At 38.6% G+C, this 12,756-nt stretch overlaps 1 protein-coding gene across 1 annotated transcript in view; it reads right to left on the bottom strand.

Moving 5' to 3' along the window:
- The window catches only part of MICU3 (mitochondrial calcium uptake family member 3), a 53,274-nt gene extending 40,584 nt beyond the window's left edge, over positions 1 to 12,690 (bottom strand). The window contains exons 1-2 of the mRNA XM_027635550.1: positions 12,564 to 12,690; positions 1,158 to 1,311 (exon numbers count right to left, since the gene is read on the bottom strand). Coding sequence (XP_027491351.1) covers positions 1,158 to 1,242 — 85 coding nt within the window. The 5' untranslated portion in view covers positions 1,243 to 1,311; positions 12,564 to 12,690. The remainder of the gene's footprint in view (positions 1 to 1,157; positions 1,312 to 12,563) is intronic.
- Between the last annotated feature and the right edge of the window lie 66 nt (positions 12,691 to 12,756).

Raw genomic sequence — 12,756 nt, 5'->3', positions numbered from 1 at the left:
AGATACAAATCATCGATGTGTATTTGTATTAACTTGTGTGATAAGCAATCTGCTTCCTCTCTTTTAACTGCAAAGCAAAAAAAAAAAATAATTTTGCTTTCTGGTAAGAGTTTCAAAGTTTTGCAAGTTTTCCCCATCTAAGCTCTATCCTCTGTCTTCGCTGTTATAACGAGATTATATCTTTATTCAAAAGTTACAGAAGTTTTGATGTGCCATGGCTAAATTCTTTCCCTGTTTCATTACTGTTAGGAGAACAAAGGGAACAAATTCAACATCTGCACAGAGCTTTAAGCTCTCCCCTGACTGTTTTAGTGCTGCTTTTGACTGTTCTCTATACTAGCTCTGTTGTGTAGACTTCACGAAGAAAGACCCAAGGTGAGTGATCACACATGTCACACCTGAGCAAAGATATTCACATTCCCCAGAAGTTGTGTGCTGCTACCAATGCACTGCAAACCTGAGGGGTAGGAAATCAAATTAGAACCGAAAGGGATCACCTTACTAATCAGTCACTCTTTGATACTTAAAGTAGAGATTTTACAATAAATGAACTGAAGTTGATAGCTGATTTTTCATTAATTTAACTAACACATAGTACTAACTCTGGCAATGTTAAAGTGTAGAAAGTGGATCTCCCAGGGGACTGAATCTCTCAGTCAAAGCATGTTATTTAGAATGCTGTGATATAGTCAGAGAACCTTTGTGGGACAAAACACTCCAACAGGACAGCAGATGACAATTTAAGATGGCAACATTCGCAAAAAAATGTTATCCTAAGTTATTTAGAGAACTCATATGTTGCCTCTTTATAGAATAACTATAAAGAGAAGGAAGCAAGAGTTTACAGCAATACTGGCCTGCTCTGAAAGGAACTGTGTCCATGGAAATGACACAAATTAACTTGCTGTCTTTCATGACTATTGAGCTGTTTGTGACTTTAAGAGAAGAAAGTTAAACTAATAGCAGATGTTTGCAATAGTAGCAATCAAGCATACTGATTGTATGCACTTGGATAGCATTAAAAATAAAAATGTGGAAGACGCAGTAACTTTTTACTACAGTTAGAAACAGAAGTAGGAATCAAAAGCAAATGGAAAAATAACATACACTGCTGACATTTTCCCTAGCAATTTTATCATTATAAAACTCCTGCTTACATTTGGGTTCATCACTTGTAACAGCCTGAATGAAGTCATGTGGAGTCATATATAGCTGTCCTTCAAATTCTAAACTGGCAAACATACGAAACCGTTGCTCCCGAGGAGTTGCGTAAAGGTGCAAATCTTCAAGGTCTGATCTGCTTTCTGTAACCTTCAAAGACAGAAGGAAACAATTTTAATGTACAAAAAAAGTTTTGGTTTACAATTGGCATTGCCATTCATCATAAAGGAACTGTAAACATAAAGGTGCATAGAGTGCGGTTGTTGGTATTCCACTGTAAATTCTTCTATGAATACTGCTATTTCGAGTATCCAATGCAATTAAAGCTACTGTACTTGGGGGAACAGAAGAAGAGAAAAGCACAATTATACCTTCAGAGTTACAAAAGTATAATATGGCATTATGTTCACACATCACAAGAGTTTATATATGTCAGGAGTTTCTGGTATATTTACCAGCCAGCTGATTTACATGTAAACTTGGTAGTACAAAATGTTCTGAATTATTATATCTTTGTGTAACACTGCCAAACCTTTGAACAGAAAATATACTACTGCTATCTGAAAAGTTTTTTAAGCCCACAATGAGGCAAGCTGCTCTGTGGAATCAGTATCTTGAAGAAAATGTAAGTATCCAATGTTTTTTCAGAGATGAAAACACCAAACCCAAAGGAAGAGCAACGATATAGCTAACTTCTCCCAGAATGCTAAAATAGTAATGCAGCATCTTATCACTGAAATATCCCAAGTTGCTTGTTATTCTTGTCATTTCATGCAGTATCCCTAAAATTCTTCGGCTGTCAAACTAAGGAAACAAGTAGCACATGATTGAACTAATACTATGCTTTCTTTTAACAACTAAGCAACTGACAAATAAACCTTGTTTTTCAGAGAGGCATCTAAACCCAAACAGAAGTTGGAAGATGTCTGCAGTCACTGTCCACTAAGAGATAACTGACCTCAAATACAAACAGAAATTGGTTTTCCAAAACCCGTCTAAGAACAGACTTCAGATTTCAGCAATTAAAAGCAAAAGCACATTTATACCGGACAGTCAAAGATCGGGGCTCACCTTTCTTCAGCTTTCCAAACAAAGTCCTTAAAAAATAAAGAATTAGTAAGAGTACTGCAGTGAAACAGAATATTATGGCCTCCAGTTATAACTAGGATTAAATTGGATTGTAAAATAGACACATAAAAAATGAATGTGTCTAGAAGAGGTCAAACACTTTCTATTTGGAAAAAAATTGATTTTATATAGGAGAGTCTTACTACTTCAATACTTTATCTAGGACACTTTCACCAGCCTTGTAGAAAGAAGAAAGACTATTGACTGGCTATTCCTCTTTCTGGACTGTCTCTAGTATTTTTTAAATCATTGCTTTGTGTCTGTATGTGTGAAAATGTTTTGTTTCAATAGAAAAACCTGTCACAGAAAGTGAGATAAACACTTATACAATAATTTTCACCAGACTGCTCTACAGACAAATATTCTGCACTTCTGCCTGAGAAGCAGCTTTAAACCTGGGCTTTGTGTTTTTTATAATTTTCAAATGATTACCAAATTAAATATGGGGAGAAAAAAAAATCTAACAGCCAGTTAGATGACTACAAAGTCATCTTTGAATGATAAAAAGAAGCTAAATTCCTTTCTGACATACTCACATGCAAGCCAAAATATTTCTGTCCTATCTCACTGTCTGAATATTTTGGTCTTACTGATCCTTCAGCAGTCCAGTGGCATTCAAGCTATGTCTTCATGTGGGATTTACTCAACTCAATTGTTTTGATAGAGCTTGTAGTGACACAACTGATTATCCCTGTATTTGAAGTTTAATAATCTATCTTATTTTTGATACCTGTGTTATTTTATCACTATTACAAACATGCTTTTTGAACACATTCAGGTTGTAAGCATGAGTAATAAAGCAATATTTCTGCAAAGTCAATTTTCAGAAAAGAAACTGCTTCAAGGCCATATTACACATGCAGTATGTATAATTGATTGCAATCAGTCCTAATCAATCATACACAATCAAGGGAATCTGTAGATAATGTCTCTCTCAAATATCATCTTAGTTTTGATCACTGTTACCATTTTGAGAACATGTTCAGATTCTTTGCTCTCTCAAGAAATTCTGTCTCAGGTACCACTGCTTAGTATTTTGTTTGAGAGGCTGAGAAAAGCATTTGCTAAATTCTCAGACACATATTTCAACATTATCTTAAGGACTCTATGCTACTACAAGTATAAAATAACATGCTGCAAACATGGAATTTTCAAGACATGCTTAAACTTAATACATGTCAGTACTCAGGTCTGCAAAATCTTAACTTCTGCCTCATTTTTCAATCTAGTTTCCCTCTGACTATATAGCAATGCCAATATTTCATGCTCTGGCTCAAAGTCATTGTCACCTGATATGAATACAGCTTGCCACCAAAAAGAGTAGTACCTCCCTAAAGGCCCAATACCCACATGCCATTGCTCTGCCACTTTATGTTCATTTTTCCAAGTGTCAAATTAGATAATGGAGCTGGTCTGACTGAGAACTTTTCTTTTGGTGGTGTTATTTTTTTAGCCAGATAAATGCCTGGATCTACTCCACAAGAACAGTTATTTGTTTCAAAACCTAGGCCACAGGAACTTACAGATTATGGAAAAGAAAATAACACCCGTTCCAGCAGCAAGCTCCACCTACTTCTAATTAAAGTGAAGGGAAAACTGCAAGCTTAATTTATTCCAAGGAATAAAAACACCACTTTATTTTAAACTTTGTGGTTTTATCTGAAAGAACTTGTTTTAGTTATTTCTGCTATTGATCCAACATGAATTTAAATAAATGTACTCAGGGCTTAACATGTATTGGATGACTGGTCCATATACTAAATGTCCAAATAAAAGCAAGGTTTGGCTGCAGAAGACTCCAGGCACACACCTTAGTAAACTGACAAATAAAACCATCTTTGGAAATAATATTACTTTTTGTCCAAATGTCTTGTTCAGAGCTTTTCTGCTTCTATTACTGTTTAATAGATTAGGAACTATATGATCTTTAAGGTCCCTTCCAAAACAAAGCACTCTATGATTCTATGATCAAGACACAGAAAGTAGATGTTGGATACCTCTGGGAAGGTACTGCTGGTGAAGGAGTGAACAGCATTCACTAAGATTGCAATTTGTATTCGAAGTTTCAAGAGCTTATCCACACTAAATCTCTCTGTAATTATCAACAATCTTCAAACACTTTCATGAAAGTAAATCTCTTTGACAAACAAATGAGGGGAGATTTTTAATGCTTCATTTACTAACCTCTTGGCAATCCTGCCTACTAATGACTATGACCTTCTATAATGTTATGGTTCTCTGCCTTTTAAAAATGGACACATCACAAATCTCCCAACAGCAGCATCATAGCAATTTTAGATGCAGACCTGCTTTGTAATTAGAAATTTGGGGGGGAGGAAAGACCACAACTGAAACCAAGAATCTAGCTGGTAGACAAAATTTCCATCCTTCCAACTTCACAACTCAAGAAGTAAATAAAAAGAGGCAAGACTGAAGCTTATGTGCGCTCACGAACAATATATTATCTTTTCCCTATTCTCAAAAAATTCTGAGTGTTAATAGTTGTAATCAAACAACTCATGGTTATCATCCTCCCACCCTTCCTCCCTCAAACTCTGGTACCTTGCTGCTCCATATTTCACCGCCCACTCCCTGTCCTCCTGTGCCATACCCTTGCAGAATGACTGAGGATGGAACACAAACACTTTTTTGGGGTGTTTAAATCAGCTGAAGAGAAAAAATTATCTTGGCCTACTTTCCTGCTGTTCCTTAACACAGAATTGTGCATACATATACCTAACTCCTCCATGGAGAAGACATTTCAAAGCACTTTCTAAAATGGATTCAGCACTTATCTGCAAGCCACAATCAGGCAAAGAAAACAGAAGGAAACATTTTCCATAAGAAAGTCCATTTTAACATCAGGGTATTGAAACAAGGTAAATAAAAATTAAATTGAAGACCAAATAGTAATTTGGCAGGGTACTTCTCTGAGTAGAGAGTATCATTCTTCAATTATGTGCACTTCCGTTTTCTATCTCTGCTACAAACATATCACAAACAGCCTAAAGTACCTGGAAAAGGCTTCAAAAGTTTCAAATTTTTTACAGAAATGAAAATATGATAATGCTCTCTAACATGTTTCAATGACTTAATATAGTTACTAAAAACTCTTTTCTGTAAGTCCTGTATTTAGAGAGGGCCACCTAAAGCCTTGCTTCTTCTAATAGTACCACCATATGTGTCACAAAGCAGTAGTCCTTTAGAGGCAGATCTTTTTTACAGACACTTGACATTTTTAAGTCAATCAACTTTGAAATCATTCCTTGCAGAACCTCTTCAGAGTGACACCCCTCCATATTTCCTCCCTCTTCATAGAAAAAAATCTGAGTGAAGAAAATCTAGTCTTTCTATCAAGCAAATTCAGTGTTCAAAATCCTTTCCCATTTTGGGTTCACCTTTCGTGTACTGTGTCTACAAACAGAGACAGGTCAAAATGCCCTGAAAGTCTGGTGCTGTCACCAGTGGTGTCCATGTATTACTTGAACCATGGCCTAATCTCCATTTCTGGTCCCATGCTTATCTTACTAGCTTTCTTATCTCAGAGACATGCTCAGTCAGAATTTGGTATAACACAAATTAACCTGTATGGCCTTCCAGTGAACCCATGCAATAACTTTACACTGACAGCCTAACACATGGCATGAGCCCACAGTGGCATTAAAATAGCTAAAATTTTACAGTAGTTATGACCCCAATATCAGTAAGTATTAATGATGTGGCTCAGATTCACTGTGAGTAAAGTGCAGAAGACAAAATGCTACATAATTACTCCTTCTATTAAAAACCACAGATGTTCTTTGCCAAGTGTGAGTCTTGTACTACATTAGGTCAGTAATTCGGAAGTCTTTATTCTGTGACAAAAGATCTAATTTTCCCACAGAAACAAGCTTAAATCCAGATACAGAAATCCTCTCTTGGAAATTTAAAAACTGATGCCTATAAGCTCATAAAGCTCAACAGAAGTAATCTGCAAGAATCCTTTATCAAAACCCAGAATACTAGTCCAACTCCCAGATTCTGAGAATACCTACAAATAATGCAAAATATTTTACAGAACAAACAGGTAAAAATATACATGCTGTTTGCACGTGAGGCAAAACGCTCCAGCAGTATCACATTAAAAAAAAAAAAATCACAACTTTGCTGTGTTCCAAGTCAATTCAGTATTCTCTTGCTTTTTCCAACTGAGATAAAGGTGAGACTATTTTAGCTAAAGAAGCCAACATTTACTACTAAAAGTACATTTTGCTTGCAGTCAAAATTATGTTTGTTGTAGTAGTTTAATCTTTAATTTATTTCAAGTGAGTAACTTTCTTTGAATTTTTGCTTGCAAAGTAATCTGTCTTCCATCAATGAGAATCTGTGCAAATCATTAAAATAAAAAGGTTTTCAAAGCAATGCTGTTCCTAACTTCCTTCGTTTATATTTGACTTCAGGCTTATTTAATATGCTCCCATGTAGATAAAAGTAGCACAATTCTGTTTTCATGCTGGGTGGCCAAAAGGTTAAACGTCAAGTTCCCAGTGTGGGAAAATCCCAAAGTAGACAAAACTGTTTTGATGCTTACTGAAGTTGTCTTTCTAGCAGACAACTTAGATGTAGTACAGCCAACAATTCTGTTAGTTGATCCCGCTTCACTGAGATACAGACATTATTGTATTAAAGTATTTACAAGCACAGGAAGCTAGAGTTTATCTAAAATGCTGTAAAAAGGGCCACGTTCAAGTACAATTGTGTTACAGGAAATCCTTGGGTAACAGTGTTTAACTGCAAGCACAGCTATTCCAGAAATCCTTCGAAGTAAGCATTATGCTAAAATATTCTCCAACAGTCCTTCTTAGATTAGTTCACATGGAAGTTACTTAACCTATAGCAGCTCAAGAAGCTTTAGTCAGTGTGTATATCCTGCACATGCTTCACCGCATGCAGCACTAAAACATACAAGTGGCTGCATCCATCTGTCCCAAACATGCATTATCCTTTTTTAACATTAGGAGTAACACAGAATTAATGATAAAAGCTAAACCTTCCTTTTTCTTCAGCATGGCTCTCACTACAGCTGGCTGGCAAGCACTATTCTTCTCGGGATGATGCCAGTAAGGAGCTTCATCTTTGATCAGCTGAAGAGCAAACTATCTTCCTACATTCGGCAATTGACCTACGACATGAAAAAGCATTTGCTACAAGTGGCTTCTGTAAAAATGATGCTCATGCATCTTTTGGAACAGCATCCTCTTCGAGCAGGCCGAAGAGTCTCTTTCCTAGGGAAGTCTGCCTTGCTTTTTGGAGTTAAAAGTTTTGTTCTTCATTTCATGGAGATGGAAATACATGACATAATGCACTTAGAAATGTGCTGCTACAAATAAACTTGACCTTTTGAGTATTTTCACAAAAAGAGAATTTGACAGTACTGCTGAGGTACGAGGAAAAACCCTCTAGAAACCTCCGAAGTATCCAGCTTCCTTCTCCTGGAAATCAATGTGCCTTCAAGAAACGTGATAAAGTACACATTCCATATCTGTCTCTCCCTGCCTCCCTCTTAATACCTAAATCACCTCTAAAGGAAATGACTCTTAAGAGACCAACTCCTAAAAATAAATAGAGGCCTGGAGTTCACTACCTTTACACAATGACAACATGACTACAAAAAAGATCTCTTAGGAGTGCAAGAGGCATCATGTGTATTGCCAAGACCATTTTAATAAGTTTTACTAATAACGCTGGACTTCTGGAGGTAAGAAACTGGACGACAGTACTAATTTCTCTGAGGAACTCTGGCACTGGATTATGTTTTTAGAAAATTGTTATATTTCTTTGAAAGAAACATGATACACAGCTGTTCCAACAAGGTAAATACTTCATAAGCGGTATGTTAGATCAGGGCTCTTCTTGGGTCAATATCATTCTCAGTTACCAATACAGAGAACCTGTATCAAAATAACAGTTCATTCAAAGAGATTCCTGCTCTGCATAAGCATCTCTTAGACTTTAAAGGAGCTGTCAGCCAGCAGAGCTCTTCCAGTCTTCACCAAAACCTTCAGACACAAAACTAGCACCTCCCAGTGCAAAATTTTACTTTGATTCTGAGGCAGCAGTCTTGGAATTAAAGCTGCTGCTTTGTTATAGCATACAAGATTTCACTCAAGGTAATCACATATAAAGCTGTCATGACTGGAATTATTCTCAGAAAGCATCTGGGAAAAGGTAATCCTGTAGGGAGCTTAGCTTCATGCTGCTTCTGTAACAAATTTTACTCTCCACCAGAACACCTCCAATGATATGCTCGATCAAGCAAGTATACTTTTGCACTGATCACATGATCTTTGTCTGATCAAAATGCCTGCCACACCACTGACCCCATATTGGTGATGCATATCATAGTTTACTTGACTTCTAACAAAGAGCATCTTCTCACTCATCTGTACATAAATTCACAAATCTATTGCTCATCAGGTTTCATACTGTAAAAGCCTCATTGAACACGGGGACAGATGTGCAGACCATTTTGACACATTGTTTCTCTACGAGTCTGAAACACATTTTTTTTCCAGTTACTCTCAAATGGTGTGCCTCATTTCTGAACTGGCCAAGAAAGTGTCCCATCAACATCTGTGTAATCATCACTATTACTCTTGGAATCTAAAAGCCCCTTTAAAATTTACTTGTTCCATAAATCCTAGATGACAGCAGTAGGACAAAGCAACTAACTAGCAAGATATATATGATAATCTTATATTCTTAAATATGCCATCACTACTGCCAAGCATTATTTCGACTCAGTAACCAAATCTCATGAAAAACCATAGTGATACTAACTGGGACCAGCAAACTCTCAAAATATTTTCACAAGCCATATGAAAATTACCTGGAAGCAGGTGACCTGCCAGAAAAGAAAGTTGTTCTTTGACAGTCAAGATGTAAACTAGGTTAACTGTAATTTTTTAGTATTTGGTGGTATCAGAAAACTGTCCTGCTGTCTGCTGGAGCTTCCTAGATGAAACAAGAAGGCCAATTCACTTATTAAACTTTTACAGAAATTCTTCTGAAGAAACAAGAGAGACACATGGGAATTCAAGACTAGATATTGTACTTAGTTTGGCTTTCTTTACAGTAGTTGGTATGGTGTTATGTTTTGGATTTGTGACCAAAACAGTGTAGATAACATAGAGATATCTCAGCTATTGCTGAGCAGCACTGGCACATTGTCAAGGTTCATTCTGCTTCTCACACTGTCCCACCAGCAAGATAACTGGGGAGGCACAAAAAGCTGGGAGGGGACACAGCTGGGACAGCTGACCCCAACTTACCAAAGAAAGATTCCATACAATATAACTGTGCTCAGTAATAAAAGCTTTGGGGAAGAAAGAGGAAATGGACACACACACATTCGGAGTGATGGCATTTGTCTTCTCAAGTCACCATTATGTGTAATGGAGCCCTGTTTCCCTGGGGATGGCTGAACACCTCCCTGCCCATAGGAAGCAGTGAATGAATTCCTTATTTTGGTTTGCTTGTGCGGCTTTTGCTCTGCCTGTTAAACGTCTTTATCTGAACGCATTAGTTTTCTCACTTTTACACTACCAGCTCTCTCTGCCATCCCACTGTGGGAGGGTGAGTAAGTGGCTGTGTGGTGCCTGCTAGCCGAGGTCAAACCCCAACGTTATAGATGAGACAGCTGCAGCTATCTTGAGTCCTTGCGAACGCTCTGAGTATCTAAATATTTTACTTTTTTACTGAATATCACTTTTTGTGATATTGTTTTCAGTTATAAACTTACTATGTGTTAACCATTAAAAATTAAATTATCCATTCTCAGTTGCTGTTTCAGAACAATTTTTTTTGAATGAACACAAAAAACTGTGAGAGGAGACAGATTTCTTTTTCCCACATTAGAACACTAAAAAATTTTTAAGACTCTCTGACAAGTCTATATTTATACAAGTCTATACATTATGGCTGTCTATGTTTTAAAGATTTAAAGGATTTCAGGTCTTGCAGGGGCTGGTCACTTTAGTGTCAGGACTGAGGGTTTTTTTTAGAGGTTATTCTGTCCCCCAGGGGTGATGCAAGAAACCAACAGTGTAACTGCTTTCACCAGCTAGCTGCTCTAGATCTCTCTACCAAGACACTGACAGCAGAGATACCAGCTGCTTCTTGCTTCCAGTGGTCTAAGCAAATGCATTTGGAAAAAGCATGCTGCTAGAGGGAAGATTAAGGAAGAAACACACAAGTGGAAATATTAGGATGAAACAGAAAAGTGTGGCTTGGACAGAGGAGAAAAAAAAAAAAAGCTGTTGCATTATTTGCTTCGGTGTAATGAAACGCAGACTGAGATGGGAAATGAGATGGGGGAACTAGGGAAATGGGAAAGTGGGGGAAGGACAACCCTCGAAAGCCCCAGAAAACAGTGTCAGACTTTGTGCATCAGGAATAAAGAAGAAACATCCAAAAGCAGCTAGAAAGAACCCCAAGATACTTGACCCTCATCATTTGTTGTTGGTCAGTACTTGACAGAATTGTAAAAATCTCCTAACAAAACATGCATAACAATTCCATCAAACTCATCTATAAAGAAGCTGCAGGTTATCATCCTCCAGCCATTAGTCTAAACACACTCTGCAGTATATCCAAGAGCTCCAGCCTTGATCCTAATAACACTGACACTTTTATGATTTTTCACAACAGAATTTTCTACTTCCAACATTATTATGCTTTTTAAACTGTTAAACTCTATTAAGGTTGCAAGCTCAGCCCTTAAACTTAGGAATTAAAGAAGTTATTGTCACTACCATGAATACCATTCAATGCAATTTGAACAGTATCCACATCTTTTTTTCCACCTCTGGAGATGTTTCAGAAATCTGTAGTGAGAGAGCTGGTGCTCATCATACATCTAGAAGGCAATTATAAATGGATCACAGATAAAGCTCCTGGTCAAACTACTCTTGGTAGTTCACCATTTGGATCTGCTTTCAAACTATGGTCTTTCCCCACTGCTACACAAGCCTTTTGCAGCACGAGAGTCACTAATTAAAGAAGCACAGGAACCCACTACCTCAGACCAAAAGTTTCACAGCTGTTTTCCACATAGGACCATGGTGTTTGTCTTTAAAACTGTGTTTGTCTTCAAAAAAATAGCCCGTGTATACATTGAAAACACATTTTACATATTTTTTTAATTTTACATGAATTAAAATATAACCTTAATTCTAAATTTGCAACCTCAGTCCTTTTACAGTGATGTATCTGAAAATTCACAATTATACATCCGACTAAATTAATTGACTATTCTAGGATGCAGGAGCCATATTTCCCCTGAAAAAAGACTCAGAATTAAGACTGGCCAAGTAAAACAGTGTTAATTTCTGTCAAATCAAACCAGTATGAAAACCTGGAGGAGTTTGTCTTCAGTCCTCTATGCCACAGTAACACACTCAAGAAACATATACACTCAAGTACATGAATAATCAAAAACACCTGGCTCAACTTCCCTTCATAAAGGATGCTGCCAACAGAATCTGCATTTCCGCTAATGACACAGGGCAAAAGGGCTGACAACATTCATTCTTAAGACCAAGGCCTCTGCTGCAAAAATGTAGATCCTGCTCCCAAAGACAGCTTAAAATAAACTTGGTATACCGAAAGCAGGCCATTTGCACCACTGATTTCCAGTCTTAGCAGATCCCATACTGACAATGCCTAATCACAGCTCTTGACATTTTTAAATGAAAAAAACCCCACCCCTATCATTACCACGTTACCCATGTCACGGTGCGGAGTTTCTCCCTATCACTTCATTTTCCAGGTAAACTCCAACTGTTTCTTGTCACCCCTGGTTACTCAACCTGTGTTTTCTCTGAACTAGTTCAGCTGAAGCGTTATTTGTCATAATGCTGTCACTTTGCACGAACCTCTGCGTAAACCTTTCACTCTACAGGAAATTTTATACTAAATCGATAACTGTCCTAAGTATAAAGAAGCTGAACTCAGGTTTTGAGCTGCTCCATTTGCAAACCGGCACTCTCTATTAAAGGAAGGTTCGGACAGCACCAGGCGCAGCCAAGGCGCGTCAGTGCCCGCTCCCCGCCGCGCTCCGGTGACAGCCCGTCTCTCCCGAGGGGTCACAGCTCCTCCCGGGGCCCTGACTCGCCTCCTGGCCCCGGGCCGGCCCCACGCAGGGTCACCTCTGCGCCACAGCCCGGGAAGCGCCCCCCCGGCCGGCCGCCCCTGGCAGAGACGGTCCCGCTGCGAAAGGACGCGCACACACCTACCGTCTCCTTGGCAGCGGCCGCCACGGGGATAGGGAGCAGCGCCCGGGCCCCTGCCGGCTCCCGGGAGGGCTCCCGCCGGCGCTCGGACAGCTGGTACCCTGCGTACCCGGCGAGAGCCGCCCCCGCTGCCGCCAAGCCCAGCTCCCGCCGCCACCGCCGCGGCCCCGCCGGCCCGACCCCGCCGCCGCCCCAC

This window comes from Corapipo altera, unplaced genomic scaffold (assembly GCF_003945725.1).
Source record: "Corapipo altera isolate COAL_440 unplaced genomic scaffold, ASM394572v1 22b, whole genome shotgun sequence".
NCBI lineage: Eukaryota > Metazoa > Chordata > Aves > Passeriformes > Pipridae > Corapipo > Corapipo altera.
Note: the sequence above shows the minus strand (reverse complement) of the source record. Positions and strands in the feature narration are given on the sequence as shown.